Raw genomic sequence first — 23,338 nt, forward strand, 5'->3', positions numbered from 1 at the left:
CAGACTTCCAAAGAATAGCAAGGAGAGACAAGAGGGCCTTCTTAAATGAACAGTGCAAAGATATAGAGGAAAATAATAGAAAGGGAAAAACCAGAGATCTGTTCAAGAAAATTGAAGCTATTAAAGGACCATTTTGTGCAAAGATGGACATGATAAAGGACAAAAATGGTAGGGACATCACGGAAGCAGAACACATAAAGAAGAGGTGGCAAGAATACACAGAGTAATTATACCAGAAAGTTCTGGATGTCCCGGACAACCCAGACAGTGTGGTTGCTGACCTTGAGCCAGACATTCTGGAGAGTGAAGTCAGGTGGGCCTCAGAAAGCATGGCTAACAACAAGGCGAAGATGGCATTCCAGTGGAACTATTTAAAATATTAAAAGATGACACTGTTAAGGTGCTACACTCAATATGCCAGCAAGTTTGGAAAACTCAGCAGTGGTCAGAGGAATGCCAAAGAATGCTCCAACTACCGTACAATGACACTCATTTCACATGCTAGCACGGTTATGCTCAAAATCCTATGTTTTTTCCAGTAGTAATGTATAGAAGTGAGAGTTGAACCATAAAAAAGACCGACTGCCAAAGCCAAAGAATTGATGCTTTTGAATTGTGGTGCTGGAGGAGGCTCTTGAGAGTCCCCTGGACTGCAAGGAGAACAAATGTATCCATTCTTAAGGAAATCAAGCCTGAGTGCTCACTGGAAGGACAGATCCTGAAGCTGAAGTTCCAATACTTTGGCAATCTCATGAGAAGTGAAGACTCCCTGGAAAAGACTCTGATGTTGGGAAAGTGTGAAGGCAAGAGGAGAAAGGGATGACAGATGGCTGGACAGTGTCATCGAAGCTATCAACATGAATTTGACCAAACTCTGGGAGGCAGTGGAAGGCATGAGGGCCTAGCGTGCTCTGGTCCATGGGGTCACGAAGAGTCGGACACGACTTAATGACTATACAACAATAGATATAACTGAGTCTCTTTGGGAGATTTTCTTCCATAGATAGCAAAATATCTAAATAGGTACTAAATTTCCTCGTAGTTGACATGCACTAATGCATGTGGTATGTAGCATGGATAGCAGATGACTTGGCTGGGGGTGGGGTAAGCACAATATTTTGAAAGAGCACCTCATTTCTCTCCATGATCTGTACCTACTATACAGTGGCCAAAATTCTGCTGCACAGTTATACAAAAGCTGTAAGTTTTAGAGGCAAATTACCAAAGGGCACAACCCCATGGACCATATGAACCACAGTTATATAAATTCTGCTGTTATTTAAATCATTTTATAAATTTCCATTCACTTGACACATGGATAAAATTGATTCATTTGGCCAACCAATCAATTTTCTTCAACTTTGCTGGCATGAGCTTTTTAAAATGATCCGATCCCTGTTCACATCTATTCACATCAGTTTGGCATGTGTGAATGTTGCTGTCAATTTACTTTTCATCCACTTCTGTTTTTGGTGCTGTGGGCACTGTATGGCCACCACGCTTTTCCCCCTTTTATTTTATTTTTTTCAATGCTAAGTGATGTATCAGTATTCTCTCCTCCAAGAGTTCACCACAACACCACTTCATTGTAACATTCATCTCAGCAAATCCCTTCCCTTGTCAATGTGGAGAAACACCCCATCTAGTGTCCTTTGAGAAACAAAGCACTCTAAAACTGAAGAACTGCTAAGGGAAACCTTGTGTTACGAAACATCTTCCAATATTGCCTTCTAAAGTTTTCCACATGAATTTGGATGCTGCTTTAAGTAATATCATTTACATATTTTTTACCAAAAATGTTAAAGAAATTTTAGAGCTTTGTGCTCCTAAAACATGATGGAAAATGAATTTATTTCATTGGGATGGCATGTGCAGCCTACAAAAACTTGAAAATTCAAGAAATGTGTCACAAGAAAAGAGAGCTGTGTCAATGCACCCAGTGGTTTATAAACCATGTGAGTATAAATAAATACAGTGGTGCCTCGCTAGACGATGATAATCCGTTTCACTGAAATAGCTGTTTAGTGAAATCATTGTCTAGCGAAAAGCATTTCCCCATTGGAATGCATTGAAACCTGTTTAATGTGTTCCAATGGGGAACAGTTGTCATTGTCTAGCGAAGATCGGCCATAGGAAAGCTGCTTTGCGAACTGCCGATCAGCTGTTTAAATAGCTGTCTTGCGAAGCTTAGGTCCCTGTTTTGCGAGCACAGAGGAAGTTGTCAAAATTGTCATCTAGCGAAAATCGGTTTGTGAAGCAGGGACCAAACATTGTCCAGCGAAATTCCCCCATAGGAATCACTGTTTTGCGAATTGCTATAGCGATTGCAAAAACTCAATGTCTAGCGAAAAAACTGTCATGCGGGGTAACTGTCTAGTGAGGCACCACTGTATTGGTATAAATGAAATAGGTAATTGAAACAATTGAAATGTCATTAGGTCCGAAGTTAAGAAATCTCTGTACTAATGTCTATGAAGATTTATTAACATAGCGATTTGACTGTATAGGTCCAACAGATCTCATCTCCCTCTATCCCTCTGTCTTGGAATTAAGATAATCAGGTGAGGCCTTTCTCTTGGTCCCACCATCCTCACAGGCATGCTTGGTCGGGACATAGGAGAGGGGGCCTTCTCTGTCGCTGCTCCCAGACTGGGAAACTCCCTCCCATGGGAAGCCAGACTAGCCCCATCTTTATTGTCTTTCCACAAGCAGGTAAAAAGCCTTCAGGAAGGCTTTTCCTTAGTGACTGGGTGCCTGAGAGGGTTGTTTTAAAATGGATTTTTGTGCTCTGTTGTTTTTAAATGTGTTTTTCGTATTGGTTTTACTTAACCATTTCAAATATAATATTTGTTTAATTATTTTTAAAATATTTGTATACTCACTGTTTTTAGCTTTTAAATATTGTCCTTTAACTGCTGTAAACCACCTTGGGTCCTTTTTAAGGAGAAAGGCAGGGTAAAGATATTTTAAATAAATAGGTTATATCTTTTGTGCAACTGTACAACAGGATTCTGAACCGTTCGAGAAGCAGTCCCAAGGTGAAACTCGGGTGATTACATTATCTTTATAAACCACTCTTAAATCTAAATACCACATGTCACTTTCTGAGAGCACTCTTCCTTCAGGAATCTTTTTTTTTAAAATACATTTGTTTGTTTTCTGTTTTCCAGTCATTTATTTATGCAAACATTTAAATGCACTACACTAAGAGGTAGAGCAGGGTTATTTATTTATTTATTTATTTTATTTTTATTTATTTACAATACTTTTTAGCCGCACCATTGCCAGTGGTTAGGCAAACTACAGAGTCCAACGTCCTTCACAGATGTGTATGGTGGCTGGAGCTGCTTGAAGTTGCAGCCCAAGAGCCACACAAAGTTCCTTTAGTTTTGCTTGGAAAATTATGCACTGTTATGTAATTATGAGATGGACGGACTCCCTAAGTTTGCAAGAGCTCAGCTCAGGACATTCTGGACATTTCTCATTCATATGGTCACCGTGAGTCGTAGGCAACTTGATGGCACATAGCAACACCAACACCAATAACAAAACTATGTAATTATGCAAAAGTAAACCCATTGTGTTATAAGGGGCTTATGATTAGAACTTTGGCCAGACCTCTCCCACTGAAATCAATGATATTTAAAATCCTTGATTTTGACCAGCAAAGGTTAATTTTCCCCCTCTCTCCATACACACTTTTTAAATCAGCCTAAAGTAAATATTGCTTTCTTTTACTAGATAATTGTTATGAAGTTATTACCAGTTGTAACAGAAACTAAACAAACATGATTTAATAAGGAACACAGCAAGAGCAGGGGAATATGTCCCCCTCTAAACTCAAGAGAGTAGTATAATATCTGATCAGCAGATGGCAGACGTAACATAACTATTAATTGCATGCAGTGACAAGGCAATTCTTGATAGAATGGTTGCCCAATTCATCTGTGAAGAACGAAGACTCTAAGAAGGTTTTTTTTTTCTTGGATGCATAATTTTGTTCACACAATTAAAGTTCAAGACAACTAGGCTCCCAAAAAGCATACCACTTTGTGGAAAAAGTTATACCATACACATGCAAAAGAATATATTATGGGTCTTAAAAGTGCCAACTTATTTTTTTTTCCAAAATTAAACATAGGACCTTCATTCTAAGCAAGCAAGCTACAGCAGAGAAATATTACAGTCCTCCTGTGGTTCTCACCTGTGTCTTGTTCTCAGAGCTGAGATTTTCATCCACTGACTCATTCCCAATTCCAGAATCATCTGTCGTAGTATCTGTGACTGCTAACTGATTTGTTTTCAGGAAGGGATAGTCATTGTGATCCGACTTCGTGGATGCCAAGCATACTTCATATGAATATGGCAATGGCAATGTCCCATTACTGTAATTGCAAGAAAATTTGTGTCCCAGGCTAGAATATAATTCAGTATGATATGACCTAAACACTGTTGGAGTCCTCTGTCTTCGACATCTGAGTACTAAAACTATTACGGCAGTAAAAAGGAACAGAAATGAAACTAAAACTAAGGCTATAACCAAAGCAGTATTCATATCAGACTGATACTCAGAGGCATTGGGTGATTTGCTCATCTCTGGAAGGGCCTCTTGGAAGTTCTCGGCAAATACCAGACTTAGTGTTACACTGGCTGACAGAGGAGGGCTTCCGTTATCCTTCACCAAAATGGCCACCTTTTGTTTCATGGCATCTCTTTCTCCAAAGGCCCGCATTATCTTGACCTCTCCAGTGTGAAGCCCAATGGTGAAGAGTGCTGGCTGAATGGCCTGAAGCTGATGATAGGAGAGCCAGGCATTGTGTCCAGAATCAGCATCCACGGCCACTATCTTGGTCACGAGATAACCTGGCTCAGCAGATCGAGGAACCATCTCAAACAAAGCAGAGCCATCAGCAGCTGAAAAGGGATACAGGATCCGAGGGCTGTTATCATTCTGATCCAAAATGAATACCCGCACTGTGGAATTGCTACTAAGAGAGGGAGAGCCGGCATCTTGGGCTTTCACTTGAATCTGAAACTCCCGGAATTGCTCATAGTCAAAGGACCGCTGTGCATAGATTACTCCTGTCTCTGAGTTAATGGAGGCATATGACGAGAGGGGCAGCCCCTCAATGTTGCTATTGAGGATAGAATAGGTGACACGTGCATTGAGGCCCAGATCTGGGTCAGGAGCTTTGACCATGAAAATGGACGCACCTGATGGATTATTTTCAGACACAAAGACATTATAGATAGATTCCTCAAAAGCAGGGCAATTGTCATTGATATCTGAAATCTGCAGTGAGATGCTTTTTTCTGTGGAAAGAGATGGGATGCCTTTGTCAGTAGCTATGATTGTGATATTATACTCAGAGGCTTTTTCTCTGTCCAAGGGACCATCTGTGACGAGCTTGTAGTAACTGTTAGATGAGGACATAATTTTAAAAGGCATATTACCTTGTAAATAGCAAGCAATCTTTCCACTTTCTCCTTGATCTTTATCAGCCACATTGATCAAAGCAATCACAGATCCTGACGGTGCATCCTCAGGAACTGGACTAAAAACAGATGTTAACAAAATCTCTGGAGCATTGTCATTCTCATCAAGGACATCAACCTCAACTTTACAATGTGCCAATAGTCCACCTCCATCTTTGGCTTCCACCAACATCATATAGCTTCTAGACTCTTCAAAGTCCAAAGCTTCTCTAATTGAAATCACCCCATCTTCTGGATCCAGGACAAATTTTAGGCTAGCTTTCATAGGAATATTGCTGAATCTGTAGCTGATCTGTGCATTAGATCCATCATCTGCATCAGTGGCTTTCACCTGTATCACTAAAGTTCCTTTGGGGGTATTCTCTTTTAGGCTGGCTTTATACACTTCCTGAGTGAAAACTGGTGGGTTGTCATTAGCATCAGTAATATTAATCCATATATGGGCTGTTCCAGTTTTGAGTGGATCTCCACCATCCAGACCTGTAAGGATCAGGTGCAGGCTGTTCTCATTTTCCCGATCCAGTAGTTTTCTTTGCATTAGAATTGGGTATTTATTTCCATCTGGGCTCTCTTTAACATCTAAGGTGAAGTACTGACTAGGGCTGAGCTGGTAGTTCTGGAGAGAATTTATCCCAACATCAGGATCTTCAGCACTTCCAAGAGGAAAGATGGCTCCAATCAAGCTGGATTCACTTATTTCGAGCTTGATATGATCTTTCAAAAATTGTGGTGCATTGTCATTAATATCTTCTATGGCAACACTTACATGAAAAACATTCAAAGGATTTTCAAGCACAATTTCAAAGGTAAGAACGCAGTGTGGAGATTTTCCACAGATTTCTTCTCGATCTATTCTGTCTCTCACATAGAAGTCTCCATGTTCCTCATTCACAGCAAAAAACTGTGCATTAGCTGCAGAAACAAGACGGAGCTTCCTCTTCACTAAGTCTCTCTTGTTCAGACCCAAATCTTTGGCAAGAGGCCCCACAAGAAAGCCCTTCTCCCTTTCCTCAGGAATTGAATACGAAATCTCTTCTGACAGGGCCAGGCAGAACAAAGAGAGTAACAAGGAAAGCTGTACTTGCCGCCCGAGTGGCCGGTTGTTCCATCTCGGTGTGATCATCCATTTCCTCGGCTTCTTTGTTTGCATCTTCTCCTTTTTTCTGATTTGTGTTTTTAAGTTTCTCTCATGCTGCAAGAAGTTCTTGTCAGGACCACACATCATTCTTCGATACAGCTTTAATAGGAATAACTCCATTTTTGGTTGGTTGTTATATTGCTATCCCTCGGGTTTGCCTCCTATCAGATTTGCAGAACTTAACTCAGTAATTGTTACATCACAGGAAAAGTGAATGGATCCCTTCTTACCATCCCCATCCCACTCTGGCCAACAGCGGCACTCACAGTCTCAGACGGAAAACTGCAAGAGCATCTCTCGGACCAATATAGAGTTCAACATATGAACAGCAAATGTTTTCACTAGATGGAAACAGTGTGTGATGTTGTTATTTCAAATTTATGCATTTCCCTCTTCAGTAAAGACAGTGTATATGGGGCTGAGCAGGCATACAGTGAATATAAGAAATCTTCTCAAACATTCCACAACATTCCCCTGATTTAGTCTATCCTCACTCCCAAGGTTTGGAAGTTCTTTGAAAAAAGAGGGTATTTTTCATAACACAGTTTCCCACCATAACAAAACTTTATAATGGCCTGGGGATTTGGCAAATGAAATGCCGGGGGGGGGGGAGAGCGGGGGTTTATTCATTTTAAATAAATGCATTTTAAAGGTTCTTCTCACTGAACAGGGAATTGTGCTGATGTAATTACAGATTTTCTGCACAAATAATCCCAGGGGCAGCAGAGCTGGATAATTACAATTGGTTTGGGAATATAATACTAAAAATGTCCATGAAATATATGATTGAGGTGAGAAATCGTGCAGCAGAGACTTTTAGTCTGAAAGTATGCAATACTTGTCCTGGATTAAAGTCTTTTTCTTTTGGGGGAAGTTGGGCAATACATGCCAGAGATAGATCTTTCATTTCTGTATTTTGTTCTGATGTTTGGTTTTTGCTACAAATTGCTTTGATGATAATTTATCCTTCTAAATTAAACGATGGTACATCTGATCATCTCAAGAAACAAACTGAATGTTTACAAAAAGTAGTGCCTATGTTTCAAATGAGAAACCTTTACTATTACTAATACCAAATTATTCACTATATTTCTAAACCAGCTGTAATTATCCAACTCTGCTGCCTCTGGGGTTTGTGCAGAAATTTTGTTATCACATCAGTACATTTACCTCTTCAGTGGGAAGAAAAGAGTACATGGGAACCAGATCCCACTCAATGTTCCCAACTTCTTCATGACATGACAGCTGAATTTCTGAGAGTTTAAGAGGAAAGTAGCCTTGGGTGAAGCATACATTTGTGTACATGTATCCCAGGTTCCACATCCACAGCCACGTCTTAAGGGACCAGGTAACCAGATTCAGAGGAGCAAATGGCAGCTATATTCCAATTCTTTGGAGGAGCACAGGATTCAGAATAATTTTAGAAAACACTTACTGGATCTAAAATAATGATTAAGTTAGCTAGAGTTCTCTCTCTAATCAGAGTCATTTGCTAATGTAAGTGACAGGAATGGGTCCAGAAGCGCTCCTGTTTCTGATGAAGAAGTAGTAGTATGATGACTGCAGAAACAGGGACAGCTTTTACTTGTGTCACAAAGCTGCAGACAGTGGGTGCAGAAATCTATGGGGTCCCGTGGTCTCTGAATAAAATTGCAAGATTGTATTGCAACCAAGTTCTTAATGAAATCTCCATCCAGCAGCAGACAGAAGTTGTAGCTAGATCAGGAGCATGGTCATACACACCAATAATAGCAATGGCAGTTTTTTTAATCTAAGAGCAAGAGTGATTTCTCCTACAGCTGAATAGAGATGGACTATTTGGGAAACTGTATTATTTACCTGAGTACATTATATCTTTGTTGTTTCCTTCACTCAGGCCAGTAATTTTCACAGTAACCCATTAGGATCTTGTAGAATATTTTTGATTACATTTATCATATAAAGAGACTTGCAGGACACTTGAACCAAAAGTACAGTTTCACTTTGTAGTACCAGACCTTACTGAATCTCCTCCATCAGACACTATGAAGAACTTGTTCTAGAACACCTCCTTCTTTGTGTTTTTGAGATCCTTTTAGCACTGATTCAGTGTATCTAACACCATTAATTGCCACTTCCACATCTATCCTGTTTCCCCAAAAATAAGACCTAACCTGAAAATAAGCCCTAGTATGATTTTTCAGGATGCTCATAGTATAAGTCTTACCCCCCAAATAAGCCCCAATTAAGTGTAACCTGTCCTCCACCATTGTGCAGCAACCTGATGACATGAATAAATGTAGATTGTTGTACGTGAAAAAACCAAAACAACCCCTGAAAATGAGTCCTAATTTTGGAGCAAAAGTTAATATACGACACTGTCTTATTTTCGGGGAAACACGGTAGCAAAATGACTACATCTCTTGAGTTCGTAGTAGCAGAAATAATTAGTTCCCAAATCTGATTTTATGCCTCATAGATGGCAATCCTACTGTTATGCCTCATAGATGCCAAACCTATCAGTGTGCTTTGGTCCATGGGGTCACGAAGAGTCGGACACGACTTAACGACTAAACAACAACAAATGATTGTTTCCTTGTCACATTTTGACTATATTTATCAGGAGATGAAAAAAATTAGTGCTATACAGTATATATGTGATGTTCCATCAAGTACATGTAAAGAAACATTTTGATTAATTATCCCCCCCAAAACCAAATGTTAAATTCTTGCTCCCACCATCTATTTCACCAAAGCAGTCTCATGGCCTTTGTTCTTCCTGCTGTTCACAGGCTTCTTACAAAGCACCAAATAACTAAGAACTCTGAATCCACCAGAAAATATCATAATTGCCATTAAACCTAACACTGATTTCTCATTTCTCACCCAGACGCCACCATACAGTTCATGTATGTAAATCTGCATAAACTATGTTGAAAATGCAAAATTGCAGAATACTTTAAGCTTTTATCAACATTGACAAGCTGTTTGCAGGTGGAGGTACATAAGAAAAGAATCAACGTATGTGTGGAGAAGCACAGTGGGAATATAATGTATTCATTTATTTATTTACATATTTCTATCCCGCCTTTCTCCCCAAAAGGACCCAAGAGACTGACTGCTGTGAGGGTTGACCTTGATTCAAGAAGTCCAACAGATGTTGCAGAAATGATATTAAAGCAAGCACACACATGCTTACAGTTGCTGAAATCAAAGTTATTTCTAAGAAACAAACTCTACAACATACATTTAAACATCCCTGTGGTGACCACCCATGTCACTCATGTCACTCATTTTCATGAGCTGATTTGCATGAACCTATGAGAGGGCTGGAAAGGCGGAGTCAGCAGCTACATGAGGCTTGGCGGGAGAAGGAGGAGTCAGATAGAACTGGTTAGTCAGATAGTGAGGATTGGTCATTTAGAGAGATAGGGCTGATTAGAAAAACAGGTAGAGAGGGTGGTAATGAAATTGCAAGCGAAAAGAACTATGTGCTGAGGGAACTGTTGATTTATACTGACTATCTGAAAAAATTCTGTTATTACTCATTCCGCTTGACTTCAATAAATAAGTTCTGTTTCTGTTCACAAGAAAAGTGTTCTGACATACGTCATTTACAGTATATTGTGGATTTAAGTAATTCACTGGTGGCAGTGAGGAGAGAACACACCTTTGTGAGAGAAAAACAAGCAGAGGCCATCTAGGTAAATGTGGGTAAATGAAAAGCGAGCACACAAATGCTTACAGTTGCTGAAATCAAAGTTATTTCTAAGAAACAAACTCCATAATATACATTTAAACACCCCCTATACCCAAATGTGAAATTTTTGCTTCTGCCTTTACTTCCACAAAAGCCTCTTTCAAGGCCTTTGTGATTACTGCTGTTTCATAGTGAATGTCTCATTTCATTAAAGATCCCCATCTCATTACCTCTTTACAGGGCTGTTCATTTATTCACCCATGATATGCGATGGAGTACAAGAGAGAGGAATCACATACTGCTCCCAACCTTTATGCAGGATTGTAATATTCCGGTTCTCTGAATCTTGGGTACTCTGATTTGCATGTTATACAAATTAGGCAGTCAAATTGGTACCATACACATATTTGTATATGATAATATTGATTTTTTTTCATATTGTATCAATTAAGGACATCGACAGCATTGTTTCTCCATCAAATATAATTCTGGTTGGAGTGTAGGATGTGGAAGAGGAACGTGTCAGTTCAAATCTGTGCATAACCACACAGTTTACCTGGAATCCATCATCCAGTCAGTACTTCTCAGCTAAATCCATCTTAAAGGGGTGTTCTTGGAATAAAATGGTAAGAGGGGAACCATGTAAATCAGCCACATGCATTGCTGGTACATATGAATAAATAATAGTATTTTCACACACATTGGGCTTCTGGTGATATTCTAATGAGATGGCTGCTACTCGCTTACACATCCATGAAAATAACAGAGGAATCTACCCGGATGATACACTATCACCTGATATGCAAGAAAAAATGCAGGAGAAAGTGAGAGCAAGTTGCAGAAATAAGGGCAGAGGGGAATCCAATGTGTCTTTTTTTCAGGGATGTATCTTGAATATTTTATTGCAGCCAGAAAATATCCTAGCTTAATTTTATTTGCCCAATGTGACTCTTCATGTACACATACACATATAAAAGCCAATACAGCTTGACAACTGGCTGCTGCAGGACCAATAGATAAGCAAATGGATCCACTCCCCACAGGCAAAACATGTGTGGGTGAATGCACTGGCCAGCACCCAATCTGGGCCTCCTCAATGACAGCATGGGCACCCAGTCAAGCTCTGGACCCACCCAGAGGTGCCGATGTTGGCAAAGGCAGTGCCACAACAAGTGTATTTTGCAAATCCTCTGGAGTGGAGATAAATTGTTGTGACTTGGGGACTATCATTAGCCCAGCACAACTGACCCTCCCTAAAGGCTGCCAGCCAGCTAGGATCAATGTTGGGAACGGGACCTCAAACCTGGACTGGAGACACTTGGGGCTCCCAGTGAATGGGAGTGGTTAGTGGGGTTTTCAAGCATCCCTGTGGACTGTCAGGGCAGGGTGAACCAGGCACCCAATGAACCTTTGTACTCCATTCTCCTACCCTAATAAAGATCAGTTGAAGTAGCAACAAGAGTCTGGAGTTCATACTTGATAAGAACCAGTCTCCCCAACCACCTCCACTCAGGGTGGGCATGGTAGCGGGCACACCTCCCTTCCCCATTAATTGTGGTTTGCTATGCTATATTGAAAAGGAGATTCATCGCAGAGCTTAAATAAATAAGCTACATCCAGAATCCCTCAACCAGAACAGTCACTGACCATGTTGACTGGAAGATGCTGGGAGCTAGAGTCGAAGAAAGTAGCTTTGCCCATTTCTACTTCATCGTAAGTACAGATATATTTATTTCCTAGGCACATTTACTGAGGTGTAAGACTTATTAAAATGAATAGAATATATATCTGAGTAAGCAGTCCAAAGAGCCACACCAAAACAAATACATGTAGAATGAGTGTCTTCTTATTATCTCAGATCTCTTTCGAAGTTACCACAATCTCAGCAACAACAAAAATATCAAGCAGAATCATCTTAATTATTTATACTCAATCCTCCTGTCCTCTCCCACCACCCTCTTTTGGCCAACTATACCTTTTGTTAGGATAACTCCCAGAAACCTATTGGGGGGAAAATCTTGAATTTAATATTTTTGGAAGGCCATAGACATACAGAACTGAAGAGCTGGAAGGGACATCAAGAGTGATTGATTCCAATACCTCTGCCAAAGCAGGAAATGCAGTCAGCGGTATAATATCAGAGCTTAGAGAAGCTCCTTTGGTACACTACAGGCCCTATAATTTCCTGGTCAATATTCATTACTGTGGGCTACCAGCTTTTTAGTCACTGCTGACAGTAACATTTACCTATGCATTTTTATTTGTGTATCTCTGAGCATCTGTTTAATTGTGCATGGCTTTATTCATTGGCTAATCACACGCAAAGTCTTCCTTCTCTTCACAAAACAATTGGCCCACATACTGGCTGCACTTTTTGCTTTACATCTCCAGGTCTATAATACTTTTTTAAAAAAGGCATCAAATTGGGGGCTAGTGATTGTATAGGGAGGTTCCAGGTGGAAAATGCAGCTAAAAGGGGTGATGTGGCAATCTCTTCCCTATATTTATTCTCTCCCTCTAGCTATCTGTTTTAATATTTGCATGTTCAGCAGGCCAAAAGAGAAGAGATCGTACATATGCACGGCTGCATCTGTGCAGGCTTTGCATCTGATCAGGGACCTTAAAATTAGAGCGTTCATCTTGTGCAAATCCTTGCAAAATGAATGGGAACTACAATAAAGGTAAAGTAAGTAAGTAAGTAAGAATGGGAACTAAGCAAAAGGACTAGCATTGGTTGAATCCAGACTAAATCATATATTTAAAACAATGTCTTGTTAACCAGGTATAAGAAAAATACTATTAGTTTCTGTGGATCTGTTCTTAGCATGATTAAGATGCAGCCCCATGCTTTTGAACAGCATATTTGTATGAGAATAGGCTCTAAACAAGAATAGAAATGCCAATGGATTATATTCTATGCATCTAGCAATGATGAATGGGAATATCCTCTTAATTACAATGATGCTAAAGCCAAGATCTCCTTCATGGATTGCTGCCTTGTCGTGGCGAAGGGGCTTGAGTAACTCAGAGAAGCTATGGGCTATGCCGTGCAGGGACACCCAAGACGGACAGGACATAGTGGAGAGTTCCGACTAAACGCAATCCACCTGGAGTAGGAAATGGCAAGCCACTCCAGTATCTTTGCCAAGAACGCCCCATGATCAGAAACAAAAGGCTAAAAGATATGACGCTGGAAGATGGGCCCCTCAGGTCGGAAGGCGTCCAACATGCTACTGAGGAAGAGTGGAGGACAAGTACAAGTAGCTCCAGAGCTAATGAAGTGGTTGGGCCAAAGCCGAAAGGACGCTCAGCTGTGGATGTGCCTGGAAGTGAAAGGAAAGTCCGATGCTGGAAAGAAAAATACTGCATAGGAACCTGGAATGTAAGATCTATGAACGTTGGGAAGCTGGAGGTGGTCAAACAGGAGATGGCAAGAATAAACATTGACATCCTGGGCATCAGTGAACTAAAATGGACAGGAATGGGCGAATTCAGCTCAGATGATTATCATATCTACTACTGTGGGCAAGAATCCCGTAGAAGGAATGGAGTAGCACTCATAGTCAACAAAAGAGTGGGAAAAGCTGTAATGGGATACAATCTCAAAAATGATAGAATGATGTCAATACGAATCCAAGGCAGACCATTCAACATCACAATAATCCAAGTTTATGCACCAACCAGCATTGCTGAGGAGACTGAAATTGAACAATTCTATGAAGATTTACAACACCTTCTAGAACTGACACCAAAGAAAGATGTTCTTCTCATTCTAGGGGACTGGAATGCTAAAGTAGGGAGCCAAGAGATAAAAGGAACAACAGGGAAGTTTGGCCTTGGAGTTCAGAACAAAGCAGGACAAAGGCTAATAGAGTTTTGTCAAGAGAATAAGCTGGTCATCACAAACACTCTTTTCCAACAACACAAGAGGCGACTCTATACATGGAAATCACCAGATGGGCAATATCGAAATCAGATTGATTATATTCTCTGCAGCCAAAGATGGAGAAGCTCTATACAGTCAGCAAAAACAAGACCTGGAGCTGACTGCGGTTCTGATCATCAGCTTCTCATAGCAAAATTCAAGCTTAGACTGAAGAGAGTAGGAAAAATCACTGGGCCACCCAGGTATAATCTAAACCAAATCCCTTATGAATACACAGTGGAAGTAAAGAACAGATTTAAGGAACTAGATTTGGTGGACAGAGTGCCTGAAGAACTTTGGATAGAGGCTCGTAACATTGTCCAGGAGGCAGCAACGAAAACCATCCCAAAGAAAAGGAAATGCAAGAAAGCAAAGTGGCTGTCCAACGAGGCCTTAGAAATAGCAGAGAGGAGAAGGGAAGCAAAATGCAAGGGAGATAGGGAAAGCTACAGAAAATTGAATGCAGACTTCCAAAGAATAGCAAGGAGAGACAAGAGGGCCTTCTTAAATGAACAATGCAAAGAAATAGAGGAAGATAACAGAAAAGGAAAGACCAGAGATCTGTTCAGGAAAATTGGAGATATTAGAGGAACATTTTGCGCAAAGATGAACATGATAAAAGACAAAAATGGGAGGGACCTAACAGAAGCCGAAGACGTCAAGAAGAGGTGGCAAGAATACACAGAGGAATTATATCGGAAAGATTTGGATATCCCGGACAACGCAGACAATGTAGTTGCTGACCTTGAGCCAGACATCCTGGAGAGCGAAGTCAAGTGGGCCTTAGAAAGCCTGGCTAACAACAAGGCCAGTGGAGGTGATGGCATTCCAGTTGAACTATTTAAAATCTTGAAAGATGATGCTGTTAAGGTGCTACATTCAATATGCCAGCAAGTTTGGAAAACTCAACAGTGGCCAGAGGATTGGAAAAGATCAGTCTACATCCCAATCCCAAAGAAAGGCAGTGCCAAAGAATGCTCCAACTACCGTACAATTGCACTCATTTCACACGCTAGCAAGGTTATGCTCAAAATCCTGCAAGGTAGGCTTCAGCAGTATGTGGACCGAGAACTCCCAGAAGTACAAGCTGGATTCCGAAGAGGCAGAGGAACTCGAGACCAAATTGCTAACTTGCGCTGGATTATGGAGAAAGCCAGAGAGTTCCAGAAAAATATCTACTTCTGCTTCATTGACTATGCGAAAGCCTTTGACTGTGTGGACCACAGCAAACTATGGCAAGTTCTTAAAGAAATGGGAGTGCCTGACCACTTTATCTGTCTCCTGAGAAACCTATATGCGGGACAGGAAGCAACAGTTAGAACTGGTCATGGAACAACTGAGTGGTTCAAAATTGGGAAAGGAGTACGGCAAGGCTGTATATTGTCCCCCAGCTTATTTAACTTATATGCAGAATACATCATGCGGAAGGCTGGACTGGAAGAAACCCAAGCCGGAATTAAGATTGCCGGAAGAAATATCAACAACCTCCGATATGCAGATGATACCACTCTGATGGCAGAAAGTGAGGAGGAATTAAAGAACCTTGTAATGAGAGTGAAAGAGGAGAGTGCAAAAAACGGTCTGAAACTCAACATCAAAAAAACTAAGATCATGGCCACTGGTCCCATCACCTCCTGGGAAATAGAAGGGGAAGATATGGAGGCAGTGTCAAATTTTATCTTCCTGGGCTCCATGATCACTGCAGATGGAGACAGCAGCCCTGAAATTAAAAGACGCCTTCTTCTTGGGAGGAAAGCGATGACAAATCTTGACAGCATCTTGAAAAGCAGAGACATCACCTTGCCAACAAAAGTCCGAATAGTCAAAGCTATGGTTTTTCCTGTCGTGATGTATGGAAGTGAGAGCTGGACCATAAAGAAAGCTGACCGCCGAAGAATTGATGCCTTTGAATTGTGGTGCTGGAGGAGGCTCTTGAGAATCCCCTGGACTGCAAGGAGAACAAACCTATCAGTTCTAAAGGAAATCAACCCTGAGTGCTCACTGGAAGGACAGATCCTGAAGCTGAGGCTCCAGTACTTTGGCCATCTCATGAGAAGAAAAGAGTCCTTGGAAAAAACCTTGATGTTAGGAAGGTGTGATGGCAAGAGGAGAAGGGGACGACCGAGGATGAGATGGCTGGACAGTGTCTGCGAAGCAACCAATATGAACCTGACACAACTCCGGGAGGCAGTAGAAGACAGGAGGGCCTGGCGTGCTCTGGTCCATGGGGTCACGAAGAGTCGGACACGACTAAACGACTAAACACACACACACAAAGCCAAGATATTCATTTTTATTGATTTTTTTTAATTGTGAGATCACAGACCAAGGAAGACAAAGAGAGAGAACCAAGGGGATCTACTGTGCTCAGACTCAAGATAAAACAGATAAAGACTCTTATCCATGACAGTTTTAGTGCAGGCTGAAGGATTCCTCAGGCACATTGAAATGTTTTTCATCTGGCTATTTGCCAATTCCATGTTTTCCCACAGGACTAGTTTGTAAAACCCACTCTTCAAATGTGAATATAGACACACTTCTCTGAAATAGCACAATCCTATAGGGTCAAATCAGACATTAAGGGGCATGTATTTCCTGCTATTGCAATGGTTCCCCTCCAGGCACACAATTCCCCCTAAGCTCCGTACCTGAACAGTCAGACTTCTGAATAAAACATGTTTCATATGATTAGCTGCGGAAAGAGACAAGCTGGCTTGCAAGATGCAGAGTGAGGTAATTTTTTAAGTAGAACAACAGATGACTTGAACCTTTTAGGGAAGCTCTGTTTTGAAGGACATGCTAACTATATTGTCTAGTTTCAGTATCAACCTCTGCTACCATTCCAGATGCTGGATTCTGCATTCAAGGTCTCCTGCATGAGAAAAGATTCTAGGGATGTAATGAGTACCTGTAGAATTTCTCATTCTTGGTAATCTTCGAAGTCCCACTATGCCAAAACCTCCTAATGAGACTTCCTCATGGTATGTTATGAACTAGAATTTATTCTACAGGAATATAAAGGAACATAATAGCATGAATTTAACATATATTTTTGTCCCAAACATGGGATACAGTTTGATCATCAGCAAAGATGCATGGTGCATTGAAAAAGGGCAAAGATGAAGGAAGACTCATTATGCGGGATTCCCAATTTCTTTATAATATATTTAACTTACAAGAAGCTCAGATGTAAATAGTAGTAATGGTTAAGAACAATACTGAGCAGCAACAATGTGACACAGATGTTACAATGTCAAAATGCAAAGACTATCTTCTCATCAGCCCTTGTCCTATAGCTTGGTACCAAACAACCATGGAAGCCCAGTTTGATGTTCACTAGGGTGATTTAGCTACATCACCTTCGCAACTAGAAGAATAGGCAGATAAGGTTTTGGTGTAAGAATGAGGACCCACGCACAGCATGGGTGTCCTAACTATCCATCTACAGAATACCCCTTTGCCAATGGCATGGCATTTGAGGAAGTCCAAGTGCTATGCCTCGCCACTGAATCAACCAATACTTAAGAAGAAAATAAACTAACACACTACTTTTTACATTATTCACAAGTTGCAAGGTGTGGAACAGATGTTACAATTTCTGAACCTAAACTTGTCTTCTCACTGACATATGCTTCAGAACTGAAATTCTCACAGTTGTTCTTCACAGGTATCACTTGTGAAATATTACCTCCAAGAAAGTTTTCTGTAACTCGGACCCTGGGGTTTGGTAAGGAGATGAAATCGTTCCCCAACTCAGACGATAGGCAGACAAGGTATGGATTATTGGCAAATTAACAATCTCGCATGTTGTTTAGCAGTAGGTATAGCTGGGAGGAACTTTCCTCAGGCTAAGGTGACCATCTATCTTTCAGCACTAATCAATTAACAACATTCTTTTTCCCATGTCTAGAATTTGAGACAAACTCTCTGCTATTGACCCTCCTTTTCCTCTCTCTGATCATTGTACTTACTAACTTTGTCAGTTGTTCTTTGGAAACATGTCTGCAGAGGAGGCGGCAACAGAAACCGATAATGACGGAACAATGAAAGGAAGGGCCACATGGGAAAGATGGTCCATCGCCTAAGGGCTCCTCAGCCAGTGGTAGCTGCCTTCATTTTGTATCCAGAGAACAAAAAAGTGTGTGGAAACTGATTTAAGCAAAGAGAGAAAGAAAGGAAAACCAGGTATTGTGTCCAAAATCTGCACCCACATAGAAAATGTGGATACTAAACGTGCATATCAATGTAGCTTAGTTAAGTCCAAGCACAAACCTTGAGCATGAGGCTTAATCATCTAATACTCTAAGCTAGGTTTGGGTTACCCTGCTGAATTATGATGCAACTCTCATCATAAATCACCAGGCTTAAGTGTGATGGAAGTTCTCATTCAGCAACCTATGGAGGGCCACACATTCCCCATCTACAGCCACGGGTCTAAAATACACAGTATGATGTATGATGCAAGGACAAGAAAAATAACAAACTGATTGAAAGTTTTTGTTGATTTTAATAATAGGGTTGGGATTTCTATGAAAAGGTGAAGGTTTTGTTTTCTTTAAAATACCTAACTAATATATAAGGAATATATTTAAGCAATGCCCTAGTGAAAAGAGTAAATCTCTGAAGTACATGTGAGCTCAGCCGAAGGAAAGCGGGGTCTTTTGTCTCACAGAGTGACTGACTGAACAAAGTATTGGAAATGCTTCCATCAAGAAAACAAAAATGGCTTTTCCTAGAGTCTGCGGTCAGAGAAACCTCATGGCAATAAACTGAGGCTTGGATTACATCAAACAGAGACACAAGAACTGTGATACAGGAACGCCACTAAAGGTTATACTCCCTGACTCGGGCAGCTGTGAATTTCTCCATCTGTACAACCTGATGGCCAGTAATATAAGGAGAAAGGTGAAGAAAAGCCACTACAACCACTAGATAGAAGGTGAGATCTGACGGGGGAATCTATGGGAGATGTGATGCTGCTCAAGTCTGAGAAGATTTCAGGAATACTGTCAGCCAGCATCACAGTCACTGAGACTGAGGCAAAAAGGGATGGTTGCCCATTGCCCTTGAACAAAATCACCAGGCTTTGTTTGTGGGCATCTTTTCCCAGGAAGAACTGAGCTGTCTTGATCTCACCAGTGTGGAGTCCCACAGAGAACAGCCCTGGCTCTGTAGCCTTGGTCAGCTGGTAGGAGAGCCAAGCATTTTGGCCAGAATCTGCATCCACAGCCACTACTTTAGTGACCAGGTAACCAGGCTCTGAGGAGTGAGGGGCCAGCTCTATCCCAGCAGAGCCATTGGTGGGAGGGGAAGGGTACAGGATTTCTGGTGCATTGTCATTCTGATCCATGATGAAAAGGGTCACAGAGACATTGGAGGTGAGGGGTGGGGAGTCTCCATCCTGGGCTTTCACCTGGAAGTTAATCTCCCAGAACTCTTCATAATCAAAGGAGTTCAAAGTGTAAACAACCCCAGTCTCAAAGTTTATGGAGAGGTAAAAGGAGAGGCTATAGCCAACTATTGAACTATCAGTTATGGAATATCTTATTCTGGCATTCTCTTTCCTGTCTGAATCATTTGCTCTGAATGATGAGATGGAAACAACTCTTTGATTATTTTTCATAATGTAAGAAGTGTAAAATGAGTGTTGGAAAGAAGGAGGCTTGTCATTCATGTTAAAAATCAGGCCTGGAATGACAGTGGTTGTAGAGAGTGGGGGTATTCTATGCTCCATTACAAGAACAGTGACATCTGTCCAGCATCTGTCCGTTGTTTCTAGATTGTAATAATTACCCACTGATTTATTCAGATGGAAAGGGAGATTGCTAGAAATAAAACACATGACTTCTGCATTCTTTGCTGAATATTCATCTTGCAAGTTTAAAAGAGGAATTACAGATCCTGCAGGAGAATTCTCGGGGATGGAGGTAATGAATAAAATTATTGTGAGTTCTAGGTAAAGGTAAAGGTTCCCCTTGACATTTAGCCCAGTCGTGTTTGACTCTAGGGGGAAGTGCTCATCCCTGTTTGCAAGTGGTAGAGCCAGCATTTGTCTGTAGACACTTTCCGTGGTCACATGGCCAGCATGACTAGACACGGAACACCGCTACCTTCGCACCATGGTTGTACCTATTTATCTACTTGCATTTTTACATGCTTTTGAACTGCTAGGTTGGCAGGAGCTGGGACAAGCGATGGGAGCTCACTCTGTTGCGTGGATTCGATCTTACAACTGCTGGTCTTCCGACCTCACAGCACAGAGGCTTCTGCGTTAACCCACAGCGCCACCGCATCCCTTTATTGTGAGTTCTGGTACATTGTTATTTACATCAGCTACTAATATTACTACATTAGATATATCCAAGAGCTTTCCTTCATCATGGGTCTGGACTTCCATTTCCTACAGTGCAGTGTCCTCACAGTCCAGGCTTCCCACAAGAGTTATCTCCCCAGTGTTTAAATCTACTGTAGGTGGAATGTTTGGAAAGTTCTTCCTGTGATTTTCTGAAATGAGTATTTCATTTCTTGGCTCCTTCTTTCATCCGGATTGGTAACTTCTAAAGTAATCATGGTAAAGTAAATATTCCCTGATGTTCTCTTTGTAGTACTGTTGACTAAAAGTGTGTGCATTGCCATTTGCATCTTGGACAAAAATGTGAATTTGCGTCTTGCTGGTCCTGATAAGTTCTCCCTCCATATATGCTCAGAGCATCGGGTGCTGAACAGCCTCTTCTTCATGATCCAAAGATCTTTCAAGAACTCACTTTGAATGTTGACTACTAAAAACTAGGGGGGAAAATGGCTATTGCTGCTGAGTTTATATTCTTAAAGAGCATTTGAGCTTAAATCAGGATCATGAGCTTCATAAAGCACAAAATGGGAACTTGGTGGTGTGACCTCATCAATTTTTATCTCCATGTTCTCTGACTGGAAAGTACGAATATTGTCATTTACATCAGTGATATCCAACTTGACTTCAAAACATTTCACGGTAACCAAGAGTATAACCTCAAAATTTATCAAGCATTTGTCTGCTTAAGTACATCTTTTGTCTGTTCTCTCTGTGGTACACAAATACCCACTGTTAAGAGTTCAGAGCAAAATATCTCAAAGTCTGACTTTGAGACTCCATAATGGAGACTCCATGGAATGAGAGCAACTTTATGCCCAACCCCAAATTTTTTGCAATGGTCTCCGCCAAAGTACCTTTTTCTCTTTCCTCAAAAATGGAATAATGGACCTGCCCAGTGACATCTTGCCAAATGTTAGTAAAGATAAAAATAGAGGGCTGCCTTTTCCTTTGCTGTCCTTTAGGCAGTTTCCTCTAGCCATTTCTGCTGCAATGAGCTGACTGCTTCTGCTGAGGTTTGAGTGGGTGCTGATAAAACGAGGGCAGAAAAGGTCCACTCAGTGACAATATTGACCTGTATATCTGTGAAGATCCTCAGTTATCCAGGTGAGGTTATCTGAAAGTTGCCATGACTCAACTTCCAGATAATATTGAACTGGTTCCGATGTGGTTCAAATGCAGACTGTGTTCAATGCTCTCCTGAAAAGCGGTCATTGTGCAAGCACCTAGAAAACAATGCAGTAATAGCTAGAAGCCAACACGGATATGTCAAGAACAAATCCTGCCAAACTAATTTGATCTCGTTTTTGATCAGGTAACCTCCATGATAGACAGAGGGAATGCTGTAGACATAGTATATCTTGACTTCAGCAAAGCTTTTGACAAAGTGCCCCATGAGATCCTGATTAACAAGCTAACTAGGTGTGGACTGGATAGATCAAGTGTCAGATGGATACACAATTGGCTACAGAATCATATTCAGAGGGTGATAATTAATGAATCATTCTCTAACTGGGAGGAGGTAACAAGTGGGGTACCCCAAGGCTCAGTCCTGGGCCTGGTGCTCTCCAATATTTTTATTAATGACTTGGATGAGGGAGTGCAGGGAACGCTTGTCAAATTTGCAGATGATACAAAATTGGGAGGAATAGCTATGTAATACCCTAGAGCAGTGGTGCATTTGAACTGGAACTCCCAGAAACCCCAGTCAGGACAGCTGGTGGTGAAGGCTTCTGGGAGTTGCAGTCCCAAACTCCTGAGTAACCCAAGGTTAAGAACCAGTGCCCTAGAGGACAGAAACAAAATTCAAAATGAGCTTGATAGGATGGAGCACTGGGCCAAAAACAACAGAATGAAATTCAACAGGGTTAAGTGCAAAGTACTGCACCTCAGATAAAGAAACCATTTGCACCGTTACAAGATGAGGGATATCTGGCTCAGCAAAACTACAAGCAAGAAGGATCTTGGAATGGTCATAGACCACAAGCTAAATATGAGCCAACAGTGTGATGTGGCTACAAAAATGGCAAATGCTATTTTAGGCTGCATTGATGGAAGTATAGATTCTAAATCCTGCGAGGTGCTAGTCCCCGTCTATTCAGCGCTGGTTAGGTCTCACCTTGAGTATTGTGTCTAGTTCTGGACACCACACTTCAAGAAGGATGCTAACAAATAGGAACAAGTTCAGAGGAAGGCGACAAGGATGATCAGGGGGCTGGAAACCATGCCTTATGAGGAAAGACGGAAAGAACTGGGCATGTTTAGCCTTGAGAAAAGAAGACTGAGGGATGAAATGATAGAACTTTTCAAATATTTGGAAAGCTGTCATACAGAGGAGGGGCAAGATCTGTTCTCGATCATCCCAGAATGCAGGACATGCACCAATGGGCTCAAGTTAAAGGAAGCCAGATCTCGGTTGAATATCAGGAAAAGCTTCCTAACTGTTAGAAGAGTACAACAGTGGAACCAGTTACCTCAGGAGTTGGTGAGTGCTCCAACACTGGAGGCATTCAAGAAAAATGTAGATAATCACCTGTCAGATTCGTTTTGATATGGATTTCTGCATTGAGCAGGGGGTTGGACTTGACGGCCTTGTAGGTCCCATCCAACATCACTTTTCTATGAATCTATGAAATAGCTGATTTGGGAAAGTTTGTGTTTTTGTGCTGCAGTGCTCAGTCTTGGCTGTTCAGTCACAACACTCAGCGTCTCAGCCAGGAATTGTGAGCAGTTACCATCCTGTTTGGGAGA

The 23,338-nt window shown here is 41.2% G+C and overlaps 1 protein-coding gene and 1 pseudogene across 18 annotated transcripts in view; both read right to left on the reverse strand.

The window, feature by feature from the left end:
• The window catches only part of LOC144583006 (protocadherin gamma-C5-like), a 268,787-nt gene that overhangs the window by 73,058 nt on the left and 172,391 nt on the right, over window positions 1-23,338 (reverse strand). For 2 of the 17 annotated variants that reach the window (XM_020799203.3, XM_078392476.1), the window contains exon 1: window positions 4,205-8,013. The exons of the other annotated variants lie outside the window; for them this stretch is intronic. In XM_020799203.3, coding sequence (XP_020654862.3) covers window positions 4,205-6,754 — 2,550 coding nt within the window. In that variant the 5' untranslated portion in view covers window positions 6,755-8,013. Of the gene's footprint in view, window positions 1-4,204; window positions 8,014-23,338 lie in introns of those variants that run through there. 17 annotated transcript variants of the gene reach the window in all.
• Window positions 18,887-23,087, reverse strand: LOC144588928 (protocadherin gamma-A12 pseudogene; annotated as a pseudogene). Its single transcript, XR_013544692.1, has one exon. The product of XR_013544692.1 is annotated as a protocadherin gamma-A12 pseudogene (transcript).

This window comes from Pogona vitticeps, chromosome 4 (genome assembly GCF_051106095.1).
Source record: "Pogona vitticeps strain Pit_001003342236 chromosome 4, PviZW2.1, whole genome shotgun sequence".
Taxonomy (NCBI): domain Eukaryota; kingdom Metazoa; phylum Chordata; class Lepidosauria; order Squamata; family Agamidae; genus Pogona; species Pogona vitticeps.